The sequence below is a fragment of the Lynx canadensis genome, chromosome A1, assembly GCF_007474595.2.
Source record: "Lynx canadensis isolate LIC74 chromosome A1, mLynCan4.pri.v2, whole genome shotgun sequence".
NCBI classification, from domain to species: domain Eukaryota; kingdom Metazoa; phylum Chordata; class Mammalia; order Carnivora; family Felidae; genus Lynx; species Lynx canadensis.
The window spans coordinates 66,496,836-66,523,780 of NC_044303.2; the positions used below are offsets into that span (position 1 = coordinate 66,496,836).

General features: G+C 41.0%; 1 protein-coding gene across 1 annotated transcript in view; it reads right to left on the reverse strand.

The window, feature by feature from the left end:
- Window positions 1–1,885: 1,885 nt before the first annotated feature.
- Window positions 1,886–26,945, reverse strand: part of DCT (dopachrome tautomerase) — a 32,906-nt gene continuing 7,846 nt past the window's right edge. Inside the window, exons 2-8 of the mRNA XM_030336706.1 lie at window positions 24,855–25,154; window positions 22,911–23,011; window positions 22,611–22,777; window positions 20,211–20,390; window positions 18,406–18,541; window positions 5,723–5,924; window positions 1,886–2,058 (exon numbers count right to left, since the gene is read on the reverse strand). Of these exons, the coding sequence (XP_030192566.1) occupies window positions 1,886–2,058; window positions 5,723–5,924; window positions 18,406–18,541; window positions 20,211–20,390; window positions 22,611–22,777; window positions 22,911–23,011; window positions 24,855–25,154 (1,259 nt within the window). The remainder of the gene's footprint in view (window positions 2,059–5,722; window positions 5,925–18,405; window positions 18,542–20,210; window positions 20,391–22,610; window positions 22,778–22,910; window positions 23,012–24,854; window positions 25,155–26,945) is intronic.

Here is a 26,945-nt window from a genome sequence, read left to right on the forward strand (position 1 = left end):
TTTGCTTTGTAGAATTATTCATATAGTTCATCTATAAGAAGTAATTTCCCCTGGTACTTTTAACATATCATTGATTTAAACGTAACTTTTCAGAAACACACCTACCATGCATAATTATATCTTCATTTTAACGTTTCTCTTTTAGCTTAAAAAGAGGATGTAAAACTGTGTTCCTCAACAACCCCAAGTTCGGAGAGTAAACCTTCTGGACTAGAGTACGTTCATGAAACTTTGCTGAATTTTCCATAGATACTGTTAAAGGCAGGAATGAGATCTATGTGTGGCTGTGGCTAGAAAAGGTCCACAAAGGACCCTGGGCTACCTTGATTCTCATGTGCTGAGCCCACTCTCAGATATACCTGTAGCTTTACGAGACTCAGGCTCAAATTCAGTTCAGAATGGGCCTTGTCCATTTCTCTGGCTTTCACAGTCTCATTCCAGGGGATAACACTGAGTCTTGATGACTCTTACACCCTTTAGCACCACACCCCCACTATGTAGAAAGTATCTGGCTCCAGGGTCCTCTTCCCACCCATTCTTCACACACATCCATTCCAGTAAAGAGGAGTTGAAATGAGTGGACACACAGGCTACCTTCTAGAACTCTGGCCTCACTCCTGAAGCACAGGTGCCAGATATGAGCAGAGGAAATTTACCTTGAAATCTCAGTAACTGTTAACTTCTCAGAAGTAGGGGTCATCTTGGTAAGTCTGTGTATCTTAGTAAAGATTGTCCATTCTTATGTCTCATGATACAATGATTACTTAGTGGAACACAACCATTTAATTCTGCATTGTCGCATTTTGTATGAATGGTTTGCTTTTAAAATGATAAGACTTAATTGATTAGCATCCATAGGTCACTGTCAGTACAGTGCAGCATTAGTAAATCTAAAGTCAACTCTTAAAAATAAACCAACGGCATTATACATGAATAATTTCTCATCTGAGAGGCTTACTTGGTAAAGTAATTCGTTCAGGATCAGCCAAATGAGACCTCAGAGTAATGAAACTCTAATCAAATTGTCCCATATTCAGGATTCTAGCCTCACAGCCTTTTCCAGTCAGCCTTTCCTCGAAGAAGTGTTTCTATACTTGTTAGTAGACTTAAAACAGTATATTAATTAGGAAACTCTATAACTTAACCCTTCATCTATTTATCACTATAGGATCAATGTTTATCCAGCTATGGAATCTCATGATATGTCTACTGTCAAGAACTGCAGGTTTTGACAAATTCTGGAAAGTCTAATTTACGAAAGAGAATCAAACTGATCATTCATTCATTCAGTCAGTCATTCTCCATCCTATTTGGAAAATAGGATTTTCAAGCACATTGTAAAGGCTACAGAAGAAAAGACACAGCAGGCCTCAGAAAGACAATCGGGAAGGCACCTAAAAGCATTGATGTTTAGAGCTAAACTCATGGAGACTCAGGAAGCACCTGCCCCCCCTACCCCCACCCCATTACAAATGAAGACACTTGGGCTAAGAAAAAATCGAACCACGATCTTGCCCAGGTCTCAAATTACACTGACCTGCAAATTAAAATGAACCCACTCTATCAATTGTGTGTGTGTGTGCGCACGTGCATGTGTGTGTGTTCTCAGAACATGAGGAGGCTTAATCAGTGTGGAAGTTATTATCAGATACCATAAATTGTTAGCTCTACCTTAGTTTGGTGAGAGAAATAGCCTCAAACATTCCAGTTTGAGTCTGTTAAACAAGTAAACCAGCAACTACAGCTAAGCGTCTTCTGTGTTGGGATAATCACTACAATAGGAAGAACCGTGTCAAACATCTTCAACTAAAGGAGGGACAGCGAGGATTCGTTTGTACATCAGCAGGGTCCTACGGCCGCTTCTCTAGGGAAAGGCGTGAGCTCTCTAGGCTTCTTCTGTGTACTTCTTGTTGCTTAAATGTGTCTCCACTAGGGGTGTGTAGCCTTTTCGAAGTCTTCTATACTGAAGGAAAAACAGCAGCACAAAAAGGCCAACCAGAGCCACCAACATTCCCATAACCACCAAGAGGGTTGTGGACCAACCTGGAGTTTCTTCAACTGCAATAAAAGCAGAAAAGAAGGGTCGACAATGGGGATTTTCATCAGCTGAATACTCTTAGAGAAGAAAAGAATACACCAATTTGTTTTTCACGTGCATTTTTGTTGATAAAGCAAAACTCTACCGGCCAGGATAAAATTTATCTTTCCCTTCCCCACCAACACTTTGTCATATCCAGAATTGTCTTTCTTGAGGAAATGGCATTCGATTATCTACATACAGCTGATTGCATTTTTAAATTTCTTACGACAAACATTTATACAGAATAAACCCTCCAAGGAAGTATATGACTACTTTCGTGAGTTAGAATCTCATTTGTTAAAGTGTATGCTAAAATAGTATCTGGGGAACTGCAAAATATACAGCCCTCAAATGGAGAATTTCAGTTACTTCTCTACCTGTTAATAGGATGATAAATGTGTGAGACAGGTCAGATTGGCTATTATAACAGGAGACATTCAATAGCAGAAGCAGATGAAGTTTGCGCCCATTTAAATAGTTGTGAATGTAATCTGAATCTTCCACATGATAAATCTAATACTTGACTTAAATCTATTTTATAAGCACTCTCCACAAAATTAATGGATTTCATTTTAATATACTTATGCCAGTTTGTCATTTCTTTAAAAATCCCCTTCTCCTTGGTCAGCTATTCTTTTTTTTTTTTATTTTTTATTGCTTGTATTTATTTTTGAGAGACAGGGAGGGAGGGGCAGAGAGAGGGAGACACAGAATCTGAAGCTGGCTCCAGGCTCTGAGCCATCAGCACAGAGCCCGACACAGGGCTCGAACTTGTGAAAGGTGAGATCATGACCGAGTTGAAGTCTGGCACTTAACTGACTGAGCCACCCAGGCACCTCATTGGCCAGCTATTCTTAAATTCGATTTCTCTGACCCGGGTTCTTACTCTACATCCTGCATTTGCCTAAATGTAAAATCCTCCTTCTAGGATTTTCCTCCAATTCCACAGATGGCCCCTACTCACCCTGAAGCAATTTCTCCAAGAAGATTGTCGGTAATTTTTCTCCTCCTGCTACAATCCAACATCTGTTGCCAGAACCTTATTCTTAAAACACAGATTTTATTCTGCCATTTCTTTGCTCATGAATAAAAAATGATCGTTCTTTTAAATTGTGGTAAAACACACATGACATGTATTTAACCATCACAACTATTTTTAAATGCTCAGTTCTGGGGGCGCCTGGGTGGCGCAGTCGGTTAAGCGTCCGACTTCAGCCAGGTCACGATCTCGCGGTCCGTTAGTTCGAGCCCCGCGTCGGGCTCTGGGCTGATGGCTCAGAGCCTGGAGCCTGTTTCCGATTCTGTGTCTCCCTCTCTCTCTGCCCCTCCCCCGTTCATGCTCTGTCTCTCTCTGTCCCAAAAATAAATAAACGTTGAAAAAAAAATTAAAAAAAAAAAATGCTCAGTTCTGTGGCGTTAGTGCATTCACACTGTTGTGTGACCTCACCACCATCTATCCACAGGATATTTTTCACCTTGCAAAACTGAAATAATATCTCCCCAATCCCCCAGCCCCCAGCCCCTGTCTCTATACATTTGACAACTCTAGATACCTCATATAGGTGAAATCATACAGTTTTTGCTGTTTTGTGACTGGCTTATTTCATTTAGCATAAGATCTTCAAGATTCCTTCATGTCATAGCATAGGACAGGATTTCCTTCCTTTTTAAGGCTGAGTAGTGTTCCATCGCATGCATATGCTACAATTTGTTTATCCATCTAGCCCTGGGTAGACATTGAGTTCTTTCTTTTGTCAATTGTGAGTAATGCTGCTATGAACAGAGGTTTACAAATAGCTGTTGGAGTATTTGCTTTCGAATCTTTGCTGGATCATATGGTAATTTGATACTTAAGTTTTTGAGAAACTGCCATATTGTTTTCCGCAGAAGCTATATACCACATTACATTCCCCCCAGCAGTACAGGAGGGTTCCAATTACTCCACACAGCCTAAGTGACACTGGTTATTTACTGCTTTGTCTGTAATAGCCATCCTAATTGGGTGGAAAGTAGCATCTCATTGTGGTTTCTGCCTAGCTTTTAAGGTCCCCAGTAATCAGATCCGAACTTAATGCGGGTAATCTTCTCCCCAAGCCTTCTTCTCCGACCAAGCGTCTTCACACAGTCCTTTATACAGACTGCACCTTTCACAGCTCTGTCCCTGCCCTTCTTCAGTCGAAAATGCTCCCTTCTTTCCACCTCACCTTCAGAAGATCCCCCACATCTTTGAATCTGATTCAAGAAGCCTTTCCCAAATCTTCCACTCCCTTCTCCGACCTTAGGTTACAGTTATGTCTCCTCAGAGAGGATTGTAAATTTCTTTGTCAGACCATTAAGTGAAACGTTAATTTGTGTCTTCTAATGAGTTAATGCCTTCTGGGCATATTTAGACTCTCAATCTATACCTGTTAATTAGCTGATGTCAGAGGAAATGGAAGAATGGGCAAATGCACATCCCAAACTTTTTGATTATTACTATGTTCAATTCCAGAGAAAAAAATGAAGTTTCAAAAAGATATCTCAGCTGTCCAAAGAAAGGAAACTTCAAATAAGTAAGGAGAACAAGTAGGCAAAGTTGCAGGACTAGAAGGAAAAACAAGGGACAGGTTCCAGGGCCTGAAAGACTCTGAAATCAGAGAGAGATGTGAGCTCAGAAGTCATTGTGATTACATCGTAGGCTGAGATTTAGGGAAGAGAAATAGACACAAACAGGGAAAACTCACCAGCAGATGGGCTGTGTGTTTTGGGGGATTCTTGACAAAGTAAGATTTTTTTTATTGTTTTACCTTTTCTCTCTCAGCCTGTCCTAAGATGGTTTAAATGGCACGTGGCGCCATACTGGGGTCTCAGCAAATAGAAAAATAGGTGCCTGTGTATAGACACTTATCAAAATATCCTCCCGTATTCTTACAAGTGGGAAAAGCTAATAAAAAATCTGAAGCTTAAAAACATGACTTAAAGAACGGTGATGAAGAACACAGGTGAAGCCCCATGTAGTCCAATGCGTTGGCAGGCCAACATCAATCTCATAAACCCACCCAGCATGGGTGATATGGGCTAACTGGAAGCAATTGGTGTTGTCACAAGATAATGCAGGAGTGGATGAACAAACAACACAATCCTGTCTTTAATAAAATTTTGATAGTGTATTCATCTTTTTTGCATTAACTTTGATTTCTGAAAAATATTGCATTGCATTATTATTTATCTCAATTCCTGAATTTTTTCAGTCTCCCCTTGAACTCTGTGCTCAGGGCAAGTACTGCACTTGCCTAACCCCGCACGCAGCCCTTCTTTAAGTGACGGCTAAGTCCTGCTAATCCCTGTCCACATGGGCCTAGTGCATTTTGATTTTATTGGGTAGACCTTTCAAACCATGGCTGGTATTTTATTGATTCGGATTACTTATTTATTACATATTATTATTTATTAATTCAGTCATCCCACCAGTCCCTTTTCTGATGGTTAATTGGTCATTCCAAGGCACATTTTGCTAAATATATATATATATTGTAGAAAATTGCCAACTGACTTAACCAAACCTGAGTACATCAGTGTAAGGTCTTGGTTTATATTTTGAAAAAGAAAGAAAAGTTCTTTAGAAGATGCATGAATTACCCACTTAGAAGTTGCATTCATTACCTGGTAGATCGATGGCATAGCTGTAGCCAAGTTGGTCTGCAGTTAAAAAGAATTCCACATTAGTCACGGGAGGGAAGAAAGGAACCATGTTGTACATCCGATTGTGGCCAATGGGCGCCAGTTCCTGAGGCCAGGCATCCACAGGAGGATTGGATCTTTTCATCCACTCATCAAAAATGGCATCAGTAAAGGAATGAAGTACCTACAAGACAGTTGGACACATGGCATTTGACATTGACCTGTCTGTTCCAATCAGGCCAATCAGATTGGAGCTTTCTTTAAAATGGAATGGTGTTCTTCTTGACATGAGGAACTTCTTTATACCCAACTTTATCTTAGTGACATAACCACTGATATTTTTAATTCAGTTTTCAAGGCTGCATGGCATCTCTCCAAACAGGATCATAAACCTCTTTGTCAGTGAACAAACGAAAGTTCATTTGCAGATTTAACACTCATTTGGGAACATCTGATGCCTTCAGTAAATAAGTGTTAATTATTAAGTTGAGAATAAAGGCAAGTATGACAAGATAGATATCCTACTCAATATTCAGAAGCTTTGGTTTTAACAGAAGAGAGAGAAGCTGTGTTTAACAATGTTGCAACACAGACAGGAAGGAAGGAAGGAAAGAAAGAAAGAAAGAGAGAAAGAAAGAAAGAAAAGGAAGGAAGAAAGAGAGAGAGAGAAGGGAGAGAGGGAGAGAGGTGGAGGAAGGAGAGGAAGGAAGGGGGGAAGGAAATCTTCAAAATAGGTTTTCAAATTATTCTCGCCAGGTCCAATCTTCTATATACTCATTTTGTAACCCTCTCATTTGGATTTTGGGTGTTATGCTAGCAAAAGAGAATCTAAAAAATGTTGTGATGTGCACAGTGCTCATTTTTATTTCCTCAAGGAAGCTATTAAAGTCCTTTTCAAATACAGCAATTATTTCATGTTTTAAAATATTTAGTAGCAAAGTTTCCACATTTATAGCCCCAATTTTGCAACAGGACATAAATGTGAGAGTTCAGCTGAACCTTTATGCTGGGTTCCTCTTTTTATTCTCAGACTGTAAGTTCAAGGACTTATGGGCACTGTCCCCTTCTTTTCCCCTGGGTCCCAAGTGACTGTCATCCGAGAACCTGTCACATGGGCGCAGGGAGGTACTTATTCCAATAAATGCTTATTAAATGAATTCATTCACCCAACCACCATTATTCCTTGTACTCCAATTAGAACACTAGTCAAATTTTACTATAACTTGTTACTTATTTATCTATTTTCCTCAATAAGACCCTTAATTCCTAAAAGTCAGAGATCAGGTCTTTCTACCTTTGAAGCATGACCTTAGCATGCAACCTGGACAGAGGTGATGTTTAATAAGAAGTTGTTGCCTAAAGACTGTGCCGGGAAAAGTCGTTTTATCTTTTGTACAATTCAACTAAACAGGCCCTTTTCTAGCTGGTGCTGTTTCCTCAGCTTGCAATGCTGTTTCATCTGTTTTCTGACATCGGTTCATCAAGGACCAATGCAATGGTTCCTGCCCTTGAGTATCTTCCCTCATGGCTCCCAGTCTGAATTCATAGCTCTTTGCACTTAGCACCTTTAACTGCATTGTCCTCCTGGCTTATGTTACTGTTGTTAATTTAGTCAATAACATTTTCAAATCTTACCCAAGGCTCCTGGTGGTTAGTTGTCCCTATCAGGCAACAGCGAGAACTTTCTGCCTGTATTGTCTCACATGGATACACAGAGGGTAGTGAAAGGAATCAAGGCATTTACTCAAGGGATAGTTTTTTCCCCTGAATGGATTTTTTACGGTTCATGGCAAAGACAATCATCTTAAAACAAAAACATCAAATGTTAAGACCCAGGCCGGGCTTTTGCAGAGATAAAAGATTTTTGTGAATTCTGAAGTCTCAGCTTTGAGTAGCAAAATTGAAGTTTCAAAGAAATAAAGGTGTAAAGTTTAAAGCAACAGCTTTGGAAGACACGTGATATTGCAAATGATCAATGTTTCCTACAAGTAGAGTTTAGAAAAAGTCATCTTTGAGAAGGGGCATCAGCCCTGGAAAAAGGATTATGTGTTAGCTTTGGTGTAGGTCCCTGAAAAGGTTCCTCATGTCCTGGGAACTCCGGATAAGGTTAGAAGGTTCCCAGGGAGAGAAGATGTGCTTCCTCCTCTAGCTGTAACCTGGGGAGCCTGCCAGGCTTAAACACAGCTTTCACTGCAAGTATGGAGCCCACGCAGTAGGGGTGGAATGCCTAAGGACAGCAAGCACTCCTGGTTGCTTACCAAACATCCATTCTCCTCTTCTTCCGTTGTAACTTGCTTTGTATTTTGAGTGAAGCAATGTATCATATTATCCCTGAGATTGAACTAGGTGTCTCTGGATCTGACTTCTAGGAAAGCTCTTTAAAGGTCATGGTCTCAGCTTAAGAGTGTCCCCCTTTCCCTTTCCATTTGCCTTTGCTGCTTCATGGAACATGGATGTGATGGTTGAAGTTGTCGCAGGCATCTTAACAGCCAACTAACAAAGTTAGGAAAAGAGGTCACTCACCAAGGAAGGTAGAGCAGAAAGACAGAAGGGTCCATGATGACTGTGGAGATACTACACCAGCCCTGGACTGCCCGCCACTGGGGCTCTTTTACATAAAGAGAAAAATAAACCTCTTTTTTGCTTGGACTTCTATAGCAGGTTTTCTGTTCTAAGCAGCTGAACCAAACCCTACGTGATACATAGAAAAAGTATCTAGGGGTGTACCAGAGTGCATTTTGCAAAGAAAGCCACACAATATCTCGAGCTTTTAGATACTGTCTGAGTTCAAGTCAGAGATCAAACTGTGATTAGGGAAAGAGAGAAGGGATTCTCAAGACATGGAAAGATCCAGATTCAGTACTGCAAGAGGCAAATAACTCTTGGAAAGCACCAGAATTCACCCAGTGCAAAGTGTAAATAATTAAGGAGGAGACAAGACTCTGCAGCAATTCATAATTTGGGGAGATAAAAGAACAGGAGAAAAGTAATAAAGAGAGATTATAGGTCTCAGCAGGGCTATAAAAACATTATACAATAAATGCTCTAGTAGGAGCTATACACAGAGTAGCCAATTTATAGAATGTAGTAAAAACAGGCGAGTGTGTGCTAACGAGATGCAAAGAATGCGATAAACACAATACCACAAGCAATAACATATCCCCCACAATAAGAAGTCATGCAAGCTGTAGAATAGGTATTTTTGTTAGAATTGTGAACATTGTTCTTGAACAAGATGCCTTCAATTGCTCTTGAGAAGCTAATAGTATCTTTGACACGAATTAAAAGCGAGCTCGGTTAATCTCTCTTTAAGGGCCAAATGTAATTTGAGGGTAACAAATAAAAGCAAAAGTAAACTAACAGTACACCGATGTTGCCTTATGTCTGCTACGGAGATACATAGCTATATTTCCGAATTAAAAATGGAGCGCTTCAGGGGTGCCTCAGCAGCTCAGTTGGCTGACTGTCTGACCCTTGATTTCAGCTCAGGTCATGATCCGAGGGTCATGGGATCAAGCCCTGTGTTGGGCTCCTCACTGAGTGTGGAGCCTGCTTAAGATTCTCTCTCTCCCTGTGCCCCTCCCCCCTACTTGCACTCTCTCTCTCTCTCTCTCTCTCTAAAAATAAAAAAATAATAATGATAAAATTAATTGAGTGTTTCAGAAATGCGGTTACAAATTTTGGTACACAAACCTAGTCTCTCTTGCTCCAACAAACTAAGGAAGGTACAGGAAGAAAAAAGTTTCACGTTGGAGGCAGTATTGAAGAAAATGTGATTCTGTGGGCTTTCAAGGTAAAAATTTTTAAATGCAACCCTTGCAGAAGAAAGCAATCAATCAACGGCTGTTGTGCTTATAGACATAAAGAAACTGGGATAAAATACAGGGAAAGCTTCTCTTTTTCGGGATCACTGAAGGATAAAGTTATTATCAAACCTAACCTTCACTTAGATGTCTACACGTCCGGATTCCTGCCACAATGACCACAAAGACACTGGTACATCACCAAAGACCAGCACACTGGTGCTGGTGATTTCCAGAAGACATCAGTCATGTTCAAAGTCAGTATTATTGTGACAATGCTCTGCTCGTCTGAGAACTCATATGTAATCCCTCGGAAGTCACACAATAGACCCTGAGTTTCATATGGGAGGTTCCAATTTAGAACTTAGGGTAGAAGGCACAAATAAAAAGTCAGGTTGGGGGGCGTCAGGGTGGCTCAGTCGGTTGAGCAGCTGACTTCGGCTCAGGTCATGATCTCACAGCTCATGAGTTGGAGCCCCGTGTCGGGCTCCGTGCTGACAGCTCAGAGTCTGAAGCCCGCTTCAGATTCTGTGTCTCCATCTCTCTCTGTCTACCCCCTGCCCCTGCTCACACTCTGTCTCTCTGTCTCTCTCAAAAATAAACATTTAAGAAAAAATAAAAGTTAGGTCGGAATTTCTAAATAAGAGAATTCCTGATTGCAATTCCTAAAAAAATGAGATCTCATCCCGCTTACGACTTTATGATAATATGTATGTATTCTTGCCTTGTTCTAGCAAGAATCTGAAGCAATATGCGATCAGAATGTTGGTTTCACACTTCCCTAAAGAAACCATATGTAACAGGCATGAAATAGTTCAACAACACCCAGCTTCCACTGAGACTACGCTGTGCCACAAGGAGGCGGAGATGCCATACGCAGCACATTTAGTGAGACAAGAAACAGTCATAAGAAAAAAGGACATTTCAGCACTAATAGTCTTGCAGGCAGTGCTCAGCCAGGATGTTGTGTGTTTTCCATTTTGCTCATACTTCTTCTCCCTATCCTTCCCTAGCCACTCTTTCACTGCATCCTGAGCAGACAGAATGGAAGACATCTTCGGGCATTTTGAAGGAGTCCCGTAGATGGTCCACATATACTTGTATTATAGCATTGTATGCACAGTATACATAAGCATACTTAGAATATATATAGCATAATTCATTTAAAAGCATGTATTTAAAAAGAAATATCAATTATGTATGGTGACAGATGTAACTAGACTTACTGAGGTGACTGTCTTGTGATATATACAAATATTGAATCATTAGGTTGAACACCTGAAACTAACTTAATTCTACCTGTCAGTTATATCTCAATTAAAAAAAAAAGAAATATCAGTTGAGCCTTTGAGGAAGAAAGCTTATATTTCAAGGATTAAACTTGGAACCCATGCAAACAGAGGACTACAAGAAGTTCAGCTATTAGGACGACAGCTTTAAAAGAAGTCATTGTATGTCATAAGCAGGTGGGAAAGAGGGAACCACAGGGATGTTAGAAGAGATTCTAGATAAGAACTGAGGTACTCCCAGGGCATGCGTGTCTAAGGGATCACGAAAGCACTAGGAGAAAGGAACCCACATCAATGGTCTAACCACCTTAGATTTACATAGAAATGTGGTTTGCCATTATGCTACTTAATTTCATCCATAATGAAGTGTATATAGTTCATTTCTCAGTATAGGTTGAGCTCTCAATAGAGCATGGGTTTATCCATATAAAGTATAGAATTGAAAGGAATTTCTTCAGGTACCTTTTAGCTCCTGCCAAGTTCCAAAGCCAAACTATCTCCCAGACTGAGCGAACAGAAATCCTGCCACCCTGGGAGGCCCAGCTCAAGCGGATGGCCAGCCACCAATACCTCGGCTCTCATAAAATTCACCAAGATGTTACACTACTTAAGAATTAGTGACTTTATCTGAGACGTTTAAAAATACATGTATTGTATAAATAAATGTAGCATTTTAAAAACTAGAACATTTAATCATGATAAAACCAATGCCCTCTCTTTTCAAAAGCCAAGCAAAATTATTCAAACTTGCCCTTCACCAATTAGTGTTAATTCCTATTAACATGATCTAACAGGACTAAATTTCCTCAGCTATAATAAAAGCTATTGTGAAAGGATTAAATTAAGATTGTCTAAACTGACAAAAAGCAGATTGTAGCTAGAAGACTCAACACAGGGAAATTTTTTTTCTTTTCTATAGCATTTTTTAAATTTTATTTAAATCCAAGCTAGGTAACAAATACGTCATAATGGTCTCAGGAGAATTTAGTGATTCATCATGACATATGACGCCCAGTCTCATCCTGACAAGCGCCCTCCTCAATGCCCATCCCCGATTTAGTCCTGCCCCCACACAACACCCCTCCAGCAACCCTCAGTTTGGTCTCTATATTTAAGCATCTCTATGGTCTGCCTCCTTCTCTGCTTTTATTTCATTTTTCCTCGAACGTGGGGAAATTTTTGAGTAGGAAACTTATCTAAAGATCTCTGTTCAGCCACTTACTGGTTCATACACTCTTGTACACATTTTTTTAGCCTCTCTGACCTTCGTTTTCCCCATATTTAACATGAGGAGGGCAGTCTAGTACACACAGTTTTGTGAAGTTAGAGATTGTGTTTGCATGATGCCTACTATAGAGACTGGCACATTAACAGATGCTTAGCAATGTAAACAGTCTCCTAACAAAACGCACCGAGCACCAACTTAGTGCCAGGTACTGTTCTAGACCCTGGGTGTGGTGTCAATGATCAAAGTGACTTCCCAAACCCTAGTGAAACCTAGAAACTACATTTTTGTATGAACAGAGAATTCGATTTACGGGACAACTAAAATGTCAGAAGAAGATGTGGTATTTTGTTACTGACTTACATAGAGAACAGATCGCTTTCACTAATTCTCTTATGAACCTTTAGTTGTTCTTTTTTGTCTTTCCAAAAGTCATTATCCGACAAGAACAGATAGATCACAAAAGGAAACGTAAATTCATGAAAAGATTCTGAACTTCATTATGCAAATTAAAGCTCACTGAAATACCATTTTCACCTATCCCATTAGCAAAGATGAAAAAGTGGAATAGCACACTGGATTAATGAGAGAGAGTTGGGGAATTGCCACTCTGCTGCATAGCTGGTTGGAGGGAAAATTATTCAACCTTAAGGAGGGCCATTTGGCAATATCTAGTGACCTTTCAAATACACTTATTTTTTTTAAATTTTTTATTACATTTATTTATTTTTGAGAGGCAGAGAGAGACAGAGTGTGAGCGGGGCAGGGGCAGAGAGAGAGGCAGACACAGAATCTGAAGCAGACTCCTGGCTCTGAGCGGTCAGCACAGAGACTGACGTGGGGCTCGAACCCGTGAACTGTGAGATCATGACCTGAGCCGAAGTCGGACGCTTAACCGACTGAGCCACCCAAGCACCCCTCAAATACACTTATTTAATCATTGACCTAGCAATTCTGTTCTCACTTACCCTACATGCTCATGCACTGTAGCATTGCTTGCAAAGCAAGAGACTAGAAACCACCTACATGCCCATCGATAAAAAGCTGGTGAAAAATTTCAGGATAAATCTGCACTGTAGAATACAATACAGTCATAAAAAAGGAATGAGAATGCCCTTCATAAATGGATACAGAAAAATTTAGAATAAGTATAAAAAAAGAAAAGGAAAGGAAAAAAACACAAAAAAATGAATTCACAGAATGTTTATAGTATGCTACCATTCAGATAACATATTTGTATATTCATAAAATATATCTGGAAGAATAGGAAAAAATGATAATGGATAGCCTAGAGAGACTTCATTTCATTTCATGTCTTTTATATTTGAACCTCTTATGAGTATTATCTATTTTTAAATTTTTAAATGAAAACATTTAGGAAACTATGTAACAACCTAAAATGTGTGCATTATAACTGCAATTGTGCAAACATAGACTATGAGAGGAAATAAGCAGAAAATTGAGATGGAATTATGGACATGTAAAAACTTTTTTGCCAATATTTCTGTAACTATAAATCATTAGGGATCATAAGCTATTAAAAAATTTAAAGTTGATGTAAAACAACAATAATTTAAATACTCAAGGTATTAGCCTAATTATGATTTTTCTTTCATAAGAAAGATAAATTAAATGCATCCATTTCTAAGTGCTTCACTCTTGGGAAGAGAGAAGCAAAATGTCCTATATACATCTTTTTAAAATTTTTAACTAGGGGCACCTAGGTGGCTCAGTCAGTTGGGCAGTTAGGCATCTGCCTTTGGCTCAGGTCATGATCTCACAGTTGGTGAGTTCGAGCCCTGCATCCGGCTCTGTGCTGTCAGCACAGAGCCTGCTTTGGTTCATCTGTCCCCTTCTCTCTCTCTCCCCCTCCCTTGCTCCCGCTTGCTGTTTCTCTTAAAGAATAAATAAACATTAAACATTTTTAATAAAAATAAATTAAATTAAATTTTTAACTAAACGCATACTAAATGAGAAACATTTTATACTTGTTATGACCTATTAATTAGGTCATGATGACCTAATTAATGACCCATTAATAAGGGAATTAACTTCATGCAGTCCATTAGATTTTTGTTTGGGGAAACTCATTTTCTCTTTTCTTGCTTTATATTCCTAAATTAATGGAGCTATCTTACGCAACCATTACTCACTGTTAAGAAACGCAAATGATGATAACACTACTTATACATCTTATCCCCTGTAGAATTTTCAGTGTATAAGGTGACAAACACATGAGCTGTGCAGTGAGTATTGTACGTGCAACCTATGAATCCCCCAGCCACTTGAAATTGAAAGTATTAGTGCTTGCCAAATGTACCTTTCTAAAAGGAGAACATCCAAATACAGCCCTACGAATAATAGCTTTGAAATTGGGAAGAAAATGTTAAGTCTCTGACATAGTTTCTTTCTTGGCAAGTAACTCAGCTACTTAACTTTAGGGTCTATTGGATTTCCTCCCTCCCCACCCCGCCGCTTAGATAATATCTAAATTCAGTATTGAAGACAGCACTACTTAGCATTTCCGTGACCTAATCTTATTTTCCATGATAAATGTGTGCATTTCCGTCAATTACCTTATGAATTATTAGAACTTCAGAGACTGGTTCAGAGTTTTTTCCTGTATTTTAACATTATATCTTTTACTCATTATTGTGATCACATACAACTTTGTACCTCTCTTGCTTGAAGAGATTTCATGAAAATAATTTTAATAAGTGTGGTATGCAATATATTTGCATAAATTGCCTCATGAATTTGAAATTCTAGAAGCTATCACTCTTTTAATTGAAATGCTTTAACCTGGATCTCAATATGTGAAAAAATTATTTAAGGCTGAATTAGCTTTAACATGAAACCCTAGGTAAGTAGCCTAAAGAAACTGTGAGTTCTGGAACTCATGCCCAAACATTATTCCTTCCGTGCCTGCAAAGAGAGGCTTTGGCTTTCTGTCTATTTACATGCACATGACAACAGATACCAAAGAAAAACAGAATTTTAAATATTAAAGGTAGTAAAAGTAATGAAGATAAGGATGATTAAACATCTAGTAACTTTGAGCCACATGTAAGTCACAGAATTAGAATTCCTCATCCATAAAGCCATAATGTGAGCTCCCAGCTAGAGCAGGAATGAAACAGACTAAGGAGATAGTCCTACAGAGAAGGGACATTTAATTCCTTAGAGCAGGAGTTGGCGAACTAAAAGCCTGTAGGCCAAACAAAGTTCACCACCTGTTTTTTAAATAAAGTTTTATTAGAACACCACACTCACTCATTCATGTACTGTCTATGGCTGCTTTCACGCTACAGTGGCAGGGGTGAAGTAGTTACAACAGAGATCATTTGGCCTGCAAACCCTAAAACATGTGCTATCGATAGGGCTATTCACAGAAAAGTGAGTGAAGCCCTACATGCTTACTAGGCATCCTCCAAAGAAGGAGATAAGAGGTAACAATCCTTGAAACTTAGGATGCTGAAAAGCAAATTACCAGCATCGCCTTTATTTCCTTTACTAGGAGAGAAAGGTCATGTGGGGGTGTATAATCCGTAATCAGTCAGAAGATTCTGCTGTTCTCCCCCTAACATTTTGGAGTACTGGGTAAGGAGTGGTGTCACATTTTTCCTCATGAATAGGGACAGTGTGTATGCATTATATTGTTGAAAACGTATGCTCTATAAAATCTTATTTAGAGAAATACAGTATCGGTAACGAGATGTGAAGTTATATACCAGAGAAGGGAGACACAAGAACTCCTTGGCATAGGCTGATGGCTGAGACAAGAGCCAGAAAAATGATGTGAAATATCAAGTCAGAACCCATGAATGAGGCAAGCATCCTACAGAAGAGCGAAAACAGCTGTGGAGGCTTTAAACAGAAGCCCCCACCTTGCTGGAGGTTGGGACTAAGAGTCCACATTTCTGATGACCCCTTCGTGTTTTCCTACACACAAATATGAGGGCAGAAACGCTTTTTGGGAAAAAGAAACAGCTCCATCCACTACTCTGTATCCAGATCTCCTATAACTCACCCTTGCCAGGAGTTCATCCATCCGGGAGCCCAGAAAGCTATCTAGACCCTCACACCATCATGCAAGCTTAGAGCATTGTGAGCTATACCTTTACCCTCCTTCATATCTCCTTTTTTTTTGTACCTTGGGTGGAGTAAAAATAATAAATCACCTCTGAAATAACTCTGACTTTGTGCTTGTCAGTAAAATTGCCTTAGGGCACAACTGTCTGCTATGGAGAACAAGATAAAAAACCTTAATTAAGGTTTAGCAATTCAAAGCCAACATATAGTTCTCTAATTCTTTCCCAGCAACAACCATGAAACACATTGTTATTTTACGATAACTGTTGTGTTGTACTTGGCAGTTTCTAAAGCAGCTTCATATTATTCTAATCTATTAAGTGTTGCATTAATGAGCACACCCTCCTCCGACACTGGACCGAGCCCCGTGACCTGCACTTTGCAGAGTGCTCCATATAATTCAGTAAGACTCCCAAGGTTGCACAATTCAGGACTAAAGACAACTTACTTGACTTACAATCCATTGTTCTTTTGACTATGCCATGTAGCCTTCCAGGAGTCCAGAAAAACAAACTGCTATCAACTGATGGATACAGTTTCAGGACACACTGTGATATGGACTGAATTACGGCCCCCTCAAATTCATACGTTGAAGCTCTAACCCCCAATGTGACTGTATTCAGAGATGGGACCGATAAACAGGTAATTAGCGTTAAATAAGGTCATATGTGTGGGGCCCTGAGAGGATGGGACTGGTGTTCCTATAAGAAGAAACACTAGAGAGCTCACTGCCTCTCTTTCCACTTAAGTACACATCACCAAAAGGCAGTGGTCTATAAGCCAGGAAGAGAGCTTTCACCAGGAACCAAATCATTCAGCACCTTGAACTTGAACTTTCAGCCTCCAGAACTCAGCAACCTGAGCTGACTAAGACCCATTGTTAAGATTAATACTAAGGTGAGAAAAACTCTAGGAAAAAAATAACATAAAGTTATTGCTACAACATACAATCTATACTAGATAAGAGTTTAAATTCAAAGCACTGACAAAATGAAAAAGGAACGGTGGTGAAATTTCTTCTTCTAATTACTTAGAAACTCTCTCTCCAGGACACACAACCTTGAAGACGGGGTTAAAATAGTAGATGGTCAGTTAAGTATCTGTAAAGCAGAGACACTGCTTTAGGGGTTCAGCAGCTGAGATACAAATGTTTAAGATGTCTAAAGCTTCTACACCAAGGCTGGCAAGCTGTACTTGAGGGGCGGAAAAGCAGCCTCTGGACAACCTGGAGCTGACCTGGCACTATCAGGGAGGCCCGGGTGTTCTGCCGAAGGTAGAACAATCATGGGACATCAACATCAGACAAAGTCACCCTGTGACCCTCCGTGATGGATCAGGACAAAACCAAGGCAATTCTGCACCAGCGTCGGAGTGCAGACAAAAGTGAACAGTGTCCAAACCGCAAAATACCTAACATGAACTTTAGCCCTTTCCTGGCTAATACGAGCGACTGCCACTGCTCTCTCAATTACTAAAAATTGTTGGGAGGGGCGCCTGGGTGGCTCAGTGGGTTAAGCGTCCGACTTCAGCTCAGGTCACGATCTCGCGGTCCGTGAGTTCGAGCCCCGCGTCGGCTCTGGGCTGATGGCTCAGAGCCTGGAGCCTGCTTCCGATTCTGTGTCTCCCTCTCTCTCTGCCCCTCCCCCATTCATGCTCTGTCTCTCTCTGTCTCAAAAATAATAAAATAAACATTAAAAAAAAAGAATAGTTTAAAAAAAAAAAAGGAGCAGCTCATTTATAGGCAGAATGCTTTGCAAAATCAGGGGGCCCAGGACCAAATGCCAAACAGGGCCGTGGACTTGTGTGCTGCTCCGAAGTTGCCAAGTGGTTGGGTTCCATGCAAGGGTCATGGTGGTCCCACCGTTCATCTTCAACACCACTCATCTGATCATTGAAAAATTATTTCCATTTTACTAATTTATTATATAAATTATGCTAAATTGTGATATGATTTATAATATCATTATGCTAACTTATGAATCCACCTCTGGACTATAAACTCCTGTCTGGGGTCATTCCAAAGCTAATCATCTCTAAAGCATGGGTTTCTAAAGAGGGGACTTTAAATGCCATATAACCACCTGTGTGGTGTAGAGTAAAATGAATTCACATATGAATACATCCCAATGTTCACACAGAGAAAACACACACACACACACACACACACACACACAAAACCTTAATCTTTCTGAGAAGCAAATACATCCAACGTATTATCTAGAAAATTTTCCATCTATTCTGAGCCTTTGAACATACCACAAAAATGGGATCATTGGCAGCAGAGTGTGGCAAAGCGCTTGTCCCGTTCAAGAAGGAATGAACCAAGTTATGCAGGCTCATCATTTGAGAGTCCAGGATCCCGTTTGCTTTATCAAACCCTTCCAGGGCATTCCTGAGAGAAATCAATATGTCAGCAACGAGAGTCACGATTGATAAAGGTCTCTTTTTATCGTTTCCAACCTAAATAATAGTCTTCTAACTTGAGATGGGGCAGGGAAAGGGGAAGCTCTGTCACAGCTCATTAACTGCAACTTAGTCCCAACCTTTAATAATGATCTTAATAAGGGGAGGGAACTCTTGATCACTGCTACTACTGCACTGCTCAGTGGGATTACACCTCTTTTATGTGTACTGTATGACCAATTTTTACCTTCATATCTGTCTCCCATGCCAAGCTATGGACTCTTAGAAGACACAGACTGTGTTTTCTTGTGATTTTTATTGCCAGGGATCAATACCATGCCCAGCACATGGCCAGTGATCAGAAATATTTTTTGAATTAATATAAAATCTTATATTCCCATTTCTCAACTAAACAGACCTCTGGCTTGAGAGTGAGAAATAAGTATGGATGTAAATAATATTTTAAACAAAGATGAATAGGGCTTCAAAAAGGCATGATGGATAGATTCATGGTCTGTGATCAGTTATATTCAGTCTTCGAAACATATCTCCAAATTTTTCTTACCCTTGTCTTTTTCCCCTCCCCATTTTGTAGGAAATTCAAATTGTCTTCATCCTAACTCAAGGATCCTCAGATTTAAGCGTACATGGGAATCACTGAAGAAAAACACATATTTCGTGCCCCACTTTCAGAGTTTCTGGTTCAGTTGGTGTGGGCTGGGTTTCACAATCTGTCTTTCCAACCAGCTCCCAAATGATGCCCATTATGGTGGTCTAGGCACCACACCTTGATAACCACTCCTTTAACTCAAATCTATAAAGGTTGCACTCCATTTCAACAGCATGTTTACTACAGGAAAAAAATGAATGCATACTCCTTCTCAAACCGTCTTAGGTGTCAGCCTTTACATGACCTTGGACACTACTTGAGGTCTGTGTCTAATGCCAACGCAGACTCTGAGCTCTGCTGCACTTAGCACAGCCTCTGCGTTTACATTCAGTTTATTCCTGTCCAGACCCAAATAACACATCGGTTGTATAATTTACACACAGTTAGAGAGACCCTGGTTTGGAAGACCATGAATCTATCCACCGTGCCTTTTTGGAGCCCCATTCATCTTTGTTTAAAATCTTATTTACATCCGTACTTATTTCTTACAATTCTTAAAGTCTTTTTAGAGGGAGAGAATTATTAGTTGGCCTTTAAATTTCAAGTATTGTAATGTCATTGCTGTGCTATAATTTGAGTTGAATTTCGTCTGTAATACTCCTCGGAGATCTTAGACCTCACTGTTACGGTCTATGGCTGATAAATTTAAAAGAAAAGAAAAAGAAAGAGCACGAGCAAATGTTTTTAAATACTATATTTAATGAAGTACCCTGGTTCTGAAGACAGTGCTTATATATGTGCCATAATTAGAAATACAAAAGATGGTTTTGAATAGCTAAGTTAGAAGATATTAAAACCACACTACCCATTAGAGTGGGTGGATGATGAGTTTCCTAACAGTGGCTCCTTGTTATCCTTGCTCATCAAGCCCTTACTTAGCTTTGTAAATGACTCCCAACACTGGATTTCCTTCCAGTTCATTACAACCGCAGGCATGAAAATCTAAAATATTGTAAACTGCCAGTCTAACAGAGCTCAGAGCACCAACCTGAAGCTGAAGGTAGAGTTCTGGAAGAAAGGGGGATTGTCAAACTTCTTGAGAGACAGACAATCTTGCACGTCTTTTAAAGTTGGCAATTTCTCACTGTTTCTTCCCACTTGATTTCTTCTCAACAGACCTTCGGAGGTTCCGTTACACAGGGTGACCCGGCGGTTATAATCATCTAGGCTAAGGGTTGTAAGGAGAGTGAAAATAGTATGTTTTAATTTGTGGCTACTATCATAACTTTGGGCCAAGCAAACCAAGCAAAAACTTAGTCATAATAAAATCTTATTATAGTTACCTTACAAGGGTCAAAAATATGTGGTAAAAGTACTATCTCCAAAAGTAATTATGGATTAAAGAGTTTCAAAAAACCAGATGCATAAAATATGCATATATATATGAAGATAAAGTACCATTCCGTTGGAAAGTAAGAAAGTTTATAAGCAAGATGGTGACTCCTAGGAGGTGCATTTGAATGATGAGTAACTGAAGAGAGAGCAGGGTGACCTGTTTTATACCCAGCTAAGCTAGTGTTGGCAGAAATGGCTGCGTAAGGCTAGGAGAACATTTTAGGCAAACTGAAGGCAAATGAAGGGCACCAGAGTAAAAACAGACAAAACTAGGTAGAGGAGAGATATTAAGAAAAAAGTTGCATGAGAAAGTGTTCCAAGATGGCAGGGATAGCTATGTGGTAAACACAGAGGCTGAGAAGGTTCCACACCCATAAAAGATTACACTCTACAAGTTTGTTGTGGCCTAGAATTCCACCAGTAGAGCATTATTTCACTGCAGGAGATAAAATATCAAAGATGTTTCTGTGTGGGTTTTAATGGGTAAGGGGATAGTCCTGGGTCTGTGAGAATAGAATCAGCGCACACGTGAGGATGAAAGAGGCCAGTACCAAAAAACAAGGCAGAAAGGCTTCCAAGGCAGCATTTCCCAAGTGTGTGCCAGTGACACAGTCTGTGAAGTAAGTGTGTCAGAGTTGGGTGAGTTTAGGCTCCTTCTAAGAGTACACTTCCATAGGAAAGTCTCGGAGATGTTCTAAAATGTAAAACCTTTGTAACTCAGCATTCCTTAAATGTGTTTGATTGGACCACCTATTAATTCCCCAAGGAGCTATGAGAAATGGGGCTTTATGGGATTATGGCATCATGTCAAAAAGCACTTCTTACATCCCTGCATGTTGTAGGGGGGCTGCAGGAAAAGCTCAGAATGGAGGAGACAGGATCCCTGCCAGCTTGACCTGCACCCCTGCAGACACGTGCACACCCACACTGGGGGCGTTGACAAGGAAGCTCGATGCCATGGAGCAGGAGAAAGACACAGGGCGGGGGAGCTAGAGCAGTCTGGTTAAAAACAGGAGGATTTGGAGGAAACAGATGAATAAAGGAAGGCAGAAGAGCCTTGTGGGGAATTTTTCCTGAGATGTGTGCCAGGGAAAAGAAACCAATCTAAGGGATCATGGAGGACAGGGTTCCCCACGGGCGGCAGGTTGCTCATCTGCTTATGTGTTCTTTAGTATTTCAGAGATCATTCTCCCCTGCCCCATCCCTGGTCCCTCTCAGCTCACCATCACCCGATGGTCCAGCCATATCAGACTGCTTCCAGAGACTTCTATAGCTTCATACATAATGTTCCCTCCACCTAGGACACACTCACCACCCCACCCTACATCTGCTTAAGGTCTGTGCCTCCGCATCTTAGAGGATTTCCCTGCCTCTCTTCTTGGCTTTCCACTTATACCTATCATGATACTTTTCACGCTGTATTGTAATTTGTTTACACACAATCTGCCTTTGTAAACATAAAACCATAGTCAAATGGGAAGCTCTTTTATCCATCCTTGTATTGCCAGTACTATTTCACTGCTTGGAATATGATCAGTGCTTAAGAATGTTTGGCTGAATGCAGAAACTACTTCTAATTTTAAAACAGTTGATCTAGGGACACCTGCGGTGGGGGGCTCCATTGGTTGAGCATCTGACTCTTGATTTGGGCCTGGGTCATGATCTCACAGTTCGTGGGATTGAGCCTCGCATCTGGCTTTGCGCCGACAGTGTGGAACCTGCTTGGGGTTCTATCTCTCCCTCTGGGCCTCTCTCCTGCTCGTGCTCTCCCTCTTTCTCTCACTCTCAAAATAAATAAACATTAAAAAAAAAAAGAAGAAAACACTTGATCTAGAAATTATGACCAAGCACATTCAATTCCATACCTGCATTTTTTTTTTATTAAGGGGCTTAGAATTTTTAAAAATCCTACCTCCTTCAGGAAAATAATTTTCAGCAACACGGAAACAGAACTCAACACACATTAGAAATAGAAATATAAAGTGCCTCTCCATCTCTCAGACACAAGAAAATGTGGTCTCTGTATTTCCATTGCAGGTATATATGCCATTACCTATCACAGATAACTTCCCAGCTGGAGAATCTTGAGTTCTGACTAATTAGAGTTGGATCATCTTGTCTTGCTGCCCCAAACAGCTGGTCTGTGCACACGTCACACTCGTTCTTTCCAGTGGCAAAGTTCCAGTAGGGCAAAGCAAAGGACTCGTTGCCAATAAGGCGCTAAAAGCAAAGGGCAAGCCTAGTTATTTAACTCATAGTATCAAATACAACAAGAAAGCATGGAAAGCAAAGACTGTTATGGGTCTTGACCAAATGCAAAATTAAAAGTACCCAATGCATAGTTTTGACCAACCTGGAGATCCCTTTCCAGCCACAGCAAATGGTACCGGTGCCAGGTAACGAAGGCGGGTCCTTGGTGTGAGAAGTCTATGGCCTTGTATGGGCGCCCTGGTCCTAAAGCAATTGGGAAACATGCTAAAGATCGTGGAATAGAATTTTTCAAATGTCAAACCCTTACCCCATTGGGATGGGTCTACAGAGCCAATAAGTCCATGCTGTTTTAATTGAAAAAAATTGTTTGGTTTTGTCATTTATCCCTCTGAAAGCAACAACAGCAACAACAGAACAATTTCGGAAGCAACTAACACTTTTAGGATAAATTCTCCTTCATCTCTCAGAAGTTTGATTGTCAACAGAGATCGAGAGAAATTCAGGTCACTTTCAGCTTTGAGAGCCCTGACATATATTTAATTTTTAAGCAACATTTCATTAAGATGAAATAAAGGTATCCAAAGGAATAGACCACGAAGCCCTCAATGAAATACGTTTTCAAAAGACATTTATCAACCTGTTCCTTATAAATGCACACATTCATAATGGAGGGATTAATTAATAGTAAAGTAACTTCAACTGCACTTAGTCCTAATTCAGGCGTTTATGAAACTGGGAAGAACTTTCTGTTCTTTTGGGTTTTGCCTCAGCCATTGATCAGTTAAAACCACTAGCTGACAAGCATGGTCACCAAGACTAGAAGAGAGAGAAATACATCCAAACCAATTTGGCTGGCCATTGGAACTGCCAATTGTAGTGAAAAGCTGTGGGCAATTTAATGACCTCCTTACTGCCTGTTCTATGCTTCTTCGTCTTTCATAACAGCTTTTAGTGGTTATGTAGAAACTTTAGCTAACTTTAGTTCTTTTTCAAAGTGCCTATCATAACTTCAGAAAGCTGAACAGACACAAATATAAATTTAATTCCTAGATCCAACCAGAAATTATAGTCTTCTGTCCCTCCAGAGAGACTACTCTTTCATAAAGCAAAAATTCCTCAGAGTGATGACAGGAAAACTACACAGGTTTATAGCCAGAAGAGCCTCCTTATCTATCGATAAAGAAAGACAAATGCTTACCCGAGAGCAAGATTTTAAAGGACTCACACTGAGGAAAGAATGGTTGTCACGGATGATGGCTACATCATCCTTTTTAAGTGTTTCAATTCAGAACGCAGTTTAATATTCCCCAAACTAATGACGCAAAATCCAGCAATAGGGAACCAGTGATAAACCCAAAGACAGGCAATTCCCGTGGGAATCTGACTATGCAAAGTGAACTTGATGTCTTCATGTGCCCTGACCCTAACCAGGGACCCCAAAAGTGGGGGTGATAGGTAGAGCCAATGTTTCAGAACTGCACTAAGCAGAACTCAGAATGGATTCACACCCCCCTGGAATGTACTGATGTCTGCGGCATTCACTGACTCAATCCCAGCTGGAGTACACCATATTATGGGCACCATGAATGATGATGATCTGAAAGTCTAAAGAGTAACACATGCGAGTTTAATGAAACGCACTCTCTCCGCACACTCTAATTCTGCACAGAGAAGCGTCATGTGCTTTAGCACGTGTTCAGTTAATTCCTCTAATTTGAAGAAAAAGGTCAGAGAGGGCTTCCATGGCCAGATTTAGAATGTTTTCTTCTGGAATCAAAAGGAATTTGCCTCCTCCGCTCCACCAACTCTTGCCTTTGAGGGGAAATAGCTTCACAGAGGAGAGTTTAGACTTTGAACCCAAAACACGAACTCCAGGAGAAAACGTTTTCGAAAGTCAGCCAACGTACTGGTAGAAACTGCTCCATCCCAACTTCGGGCAGCATTTTGATAATCTGATGACTTTCATAAGCCTAACCCTTCCCTAAAGGTTGTTCTCTTGTTAATTCACCTGCCTGATTACTTCCCGCCCATCCACCCCCAGCCCCAAGCCTATAGGAATATACCCTAAGCTAAGGGGAAAACCCACCTAATAATGTATCTCTCACAGAGTAATAATGGAGCCACACAAAGAAATCATAAATGCTGGAGTTGGCGATCTGTGGCTGGGTCCCGTTGGGCCCCAGGAGGCCGAGCCAGTGTTGTGTGGTGATCACATAGTCAGGGTGTGTGGTGTTCTTTGCGAGGTCTAAGGCGTCCAAGAACTGCTCTCTCTCCTGAAGAGTCAAGGAATGGATATTCTTCCGAACAACCAGGGGTTTCCTTTCGTTGCAATCGTGGCCGGTCCAGCCAAACCTGCAGAATCCACAGTGGTACCCATAAAAATGTCCTGGTTTATATTCAAAAGAAAAAGGAGAGACAGAAGAGGAAGTCAGTTTAGGTAACATGGAAGAAATTTCTGAATCTGAACACTGGGATAGTGAGGAGAAACTGAAGGTGTTTACAAGAAGGCAAGGAAAACCGATTTCCTTCCCTTATTCTCCTCTTTTTTTTTTAATTTTTTTTTTAACGTTTATTTATTTTTGAGACAGAGAGAGACAGAGCATGAATGGGGGAGGGGCAGAGAGAGAGGGAGACACAGAATCGGAAGCAGGCTCCAGGCTCTGAGCTGTCAGCACAGAGCCCGACTCGGGGCTCGAACTCACGGACCACAAGATCATGACCTGAGCTGAAGTCGGATGCCCAACCGACTGAGCCACCCAGGCGCCACCCCCCCCTTATTCTCCTCTTGAAATGTTGCCATCTCCAAGTGAACTGAGTGCTAGAGAGTTTTGTAGAAATAGCCCCGGCAGGGGCGCCTGGGTGGCTCAGTCAGTTAAGCCTCTGACTCTTGGTTTCGTCTCAGGTCATGATCTCACGGTTGGTGAGTTCAAGCCCCAAGTGGGGCTCTGTGCCCTGACATTGGGATGACTCTGTGCCCTGACTGTGCCTGCTTGGGATTCTGTCTCTTCCTCTCCCCGTCTCACATGCGTGCTCATGCACCCTCTCTCTCTCTCTCTCTCTCTCAAAACAAACAAAAAGAAATACTCCCAGCAAAGAAACAGAATATGAAAGGCGTCACATGCTGTTACGGGTGGACTGTGTCCCTTCAAAATCCATAAGTTGAAGTCCTCACCCCCAGTTCCTCAGTGATGACTGTATTTGGAGCTAGAATCTCCAAAGAGGTAATTAAGTTAAAATGAGGTCATTAGGGGGCGCCTGGGTGGCGCAGTCGGTTAAGCGTCCGACTTCAGCCAGGTCACGATCTCGCGGTCCGTGAGTTCGAGCCCCGCGTCAGGCTCTGGGCTGATGGCTCAGAGCCTGGAGCCTGTTTCCGATTCTGTGTCTCCCTCTCTCTCTGCCCCTCCCCCGTTCATGCGCTGTCTCTCTCCCAAAAATAAATAAACGTTAAAAAAAAAAAAAAAAAATTTAAAAAAAAATGAGGTCATTAGGTGGCCCCTATTCCAACACGACTAGTGTCCTCGTAAGAAGAGGAAATTCAGACGGCAATAGGTACAGAGAGACCATATGAAGACACAGGGAGAAGACAGCTGCGTACAAAACAGGAGAGAGACCTCAGAAGAATCTAACCCTGACAACGCCTGGGACTTTGGGCCTCCAGACGGCGGGACGGTGAGTTTCTGTTTGCCACCCAGTCCGTGGCACTCTGTTACTGCAGTCCTAACAAACTAATACACATGTGCCACCTTCCAAGCTCTCCTTCCTCTCATGCAAGCGTCCCCCCACCCCGTGTCCCCCCCACGCCCCCACCCCCAGGCTGCACAGCCATCTCAGACATGCACGCTACTGAACCCCGCCTTACATGTGCACGCTGCTGAGCCCCGCTATCCTGTGGCACACACAGATGGGCCGACCCAGAGTGGTTCACTGATTTAGAGAAGGAAGGGAATATACACCAAGCTCAGGGCAGAACCCAAATAAATAAGCTGGTTGCCAGGAATTCAGGTGAAATCTAACATTAACAAAGCTGGTTTATTTCACAAAGGAGACAGAGTTAAGACAAAATCAATGGAGGCTGGCAGGTCATAAAGGTGAATTAGCTGCCATGATATCGAGAAGTACAAATCACTGCAGGGCTCCCCGTCTGTGGCACAAATGTCTCTGCTTTATCAACCCAGGG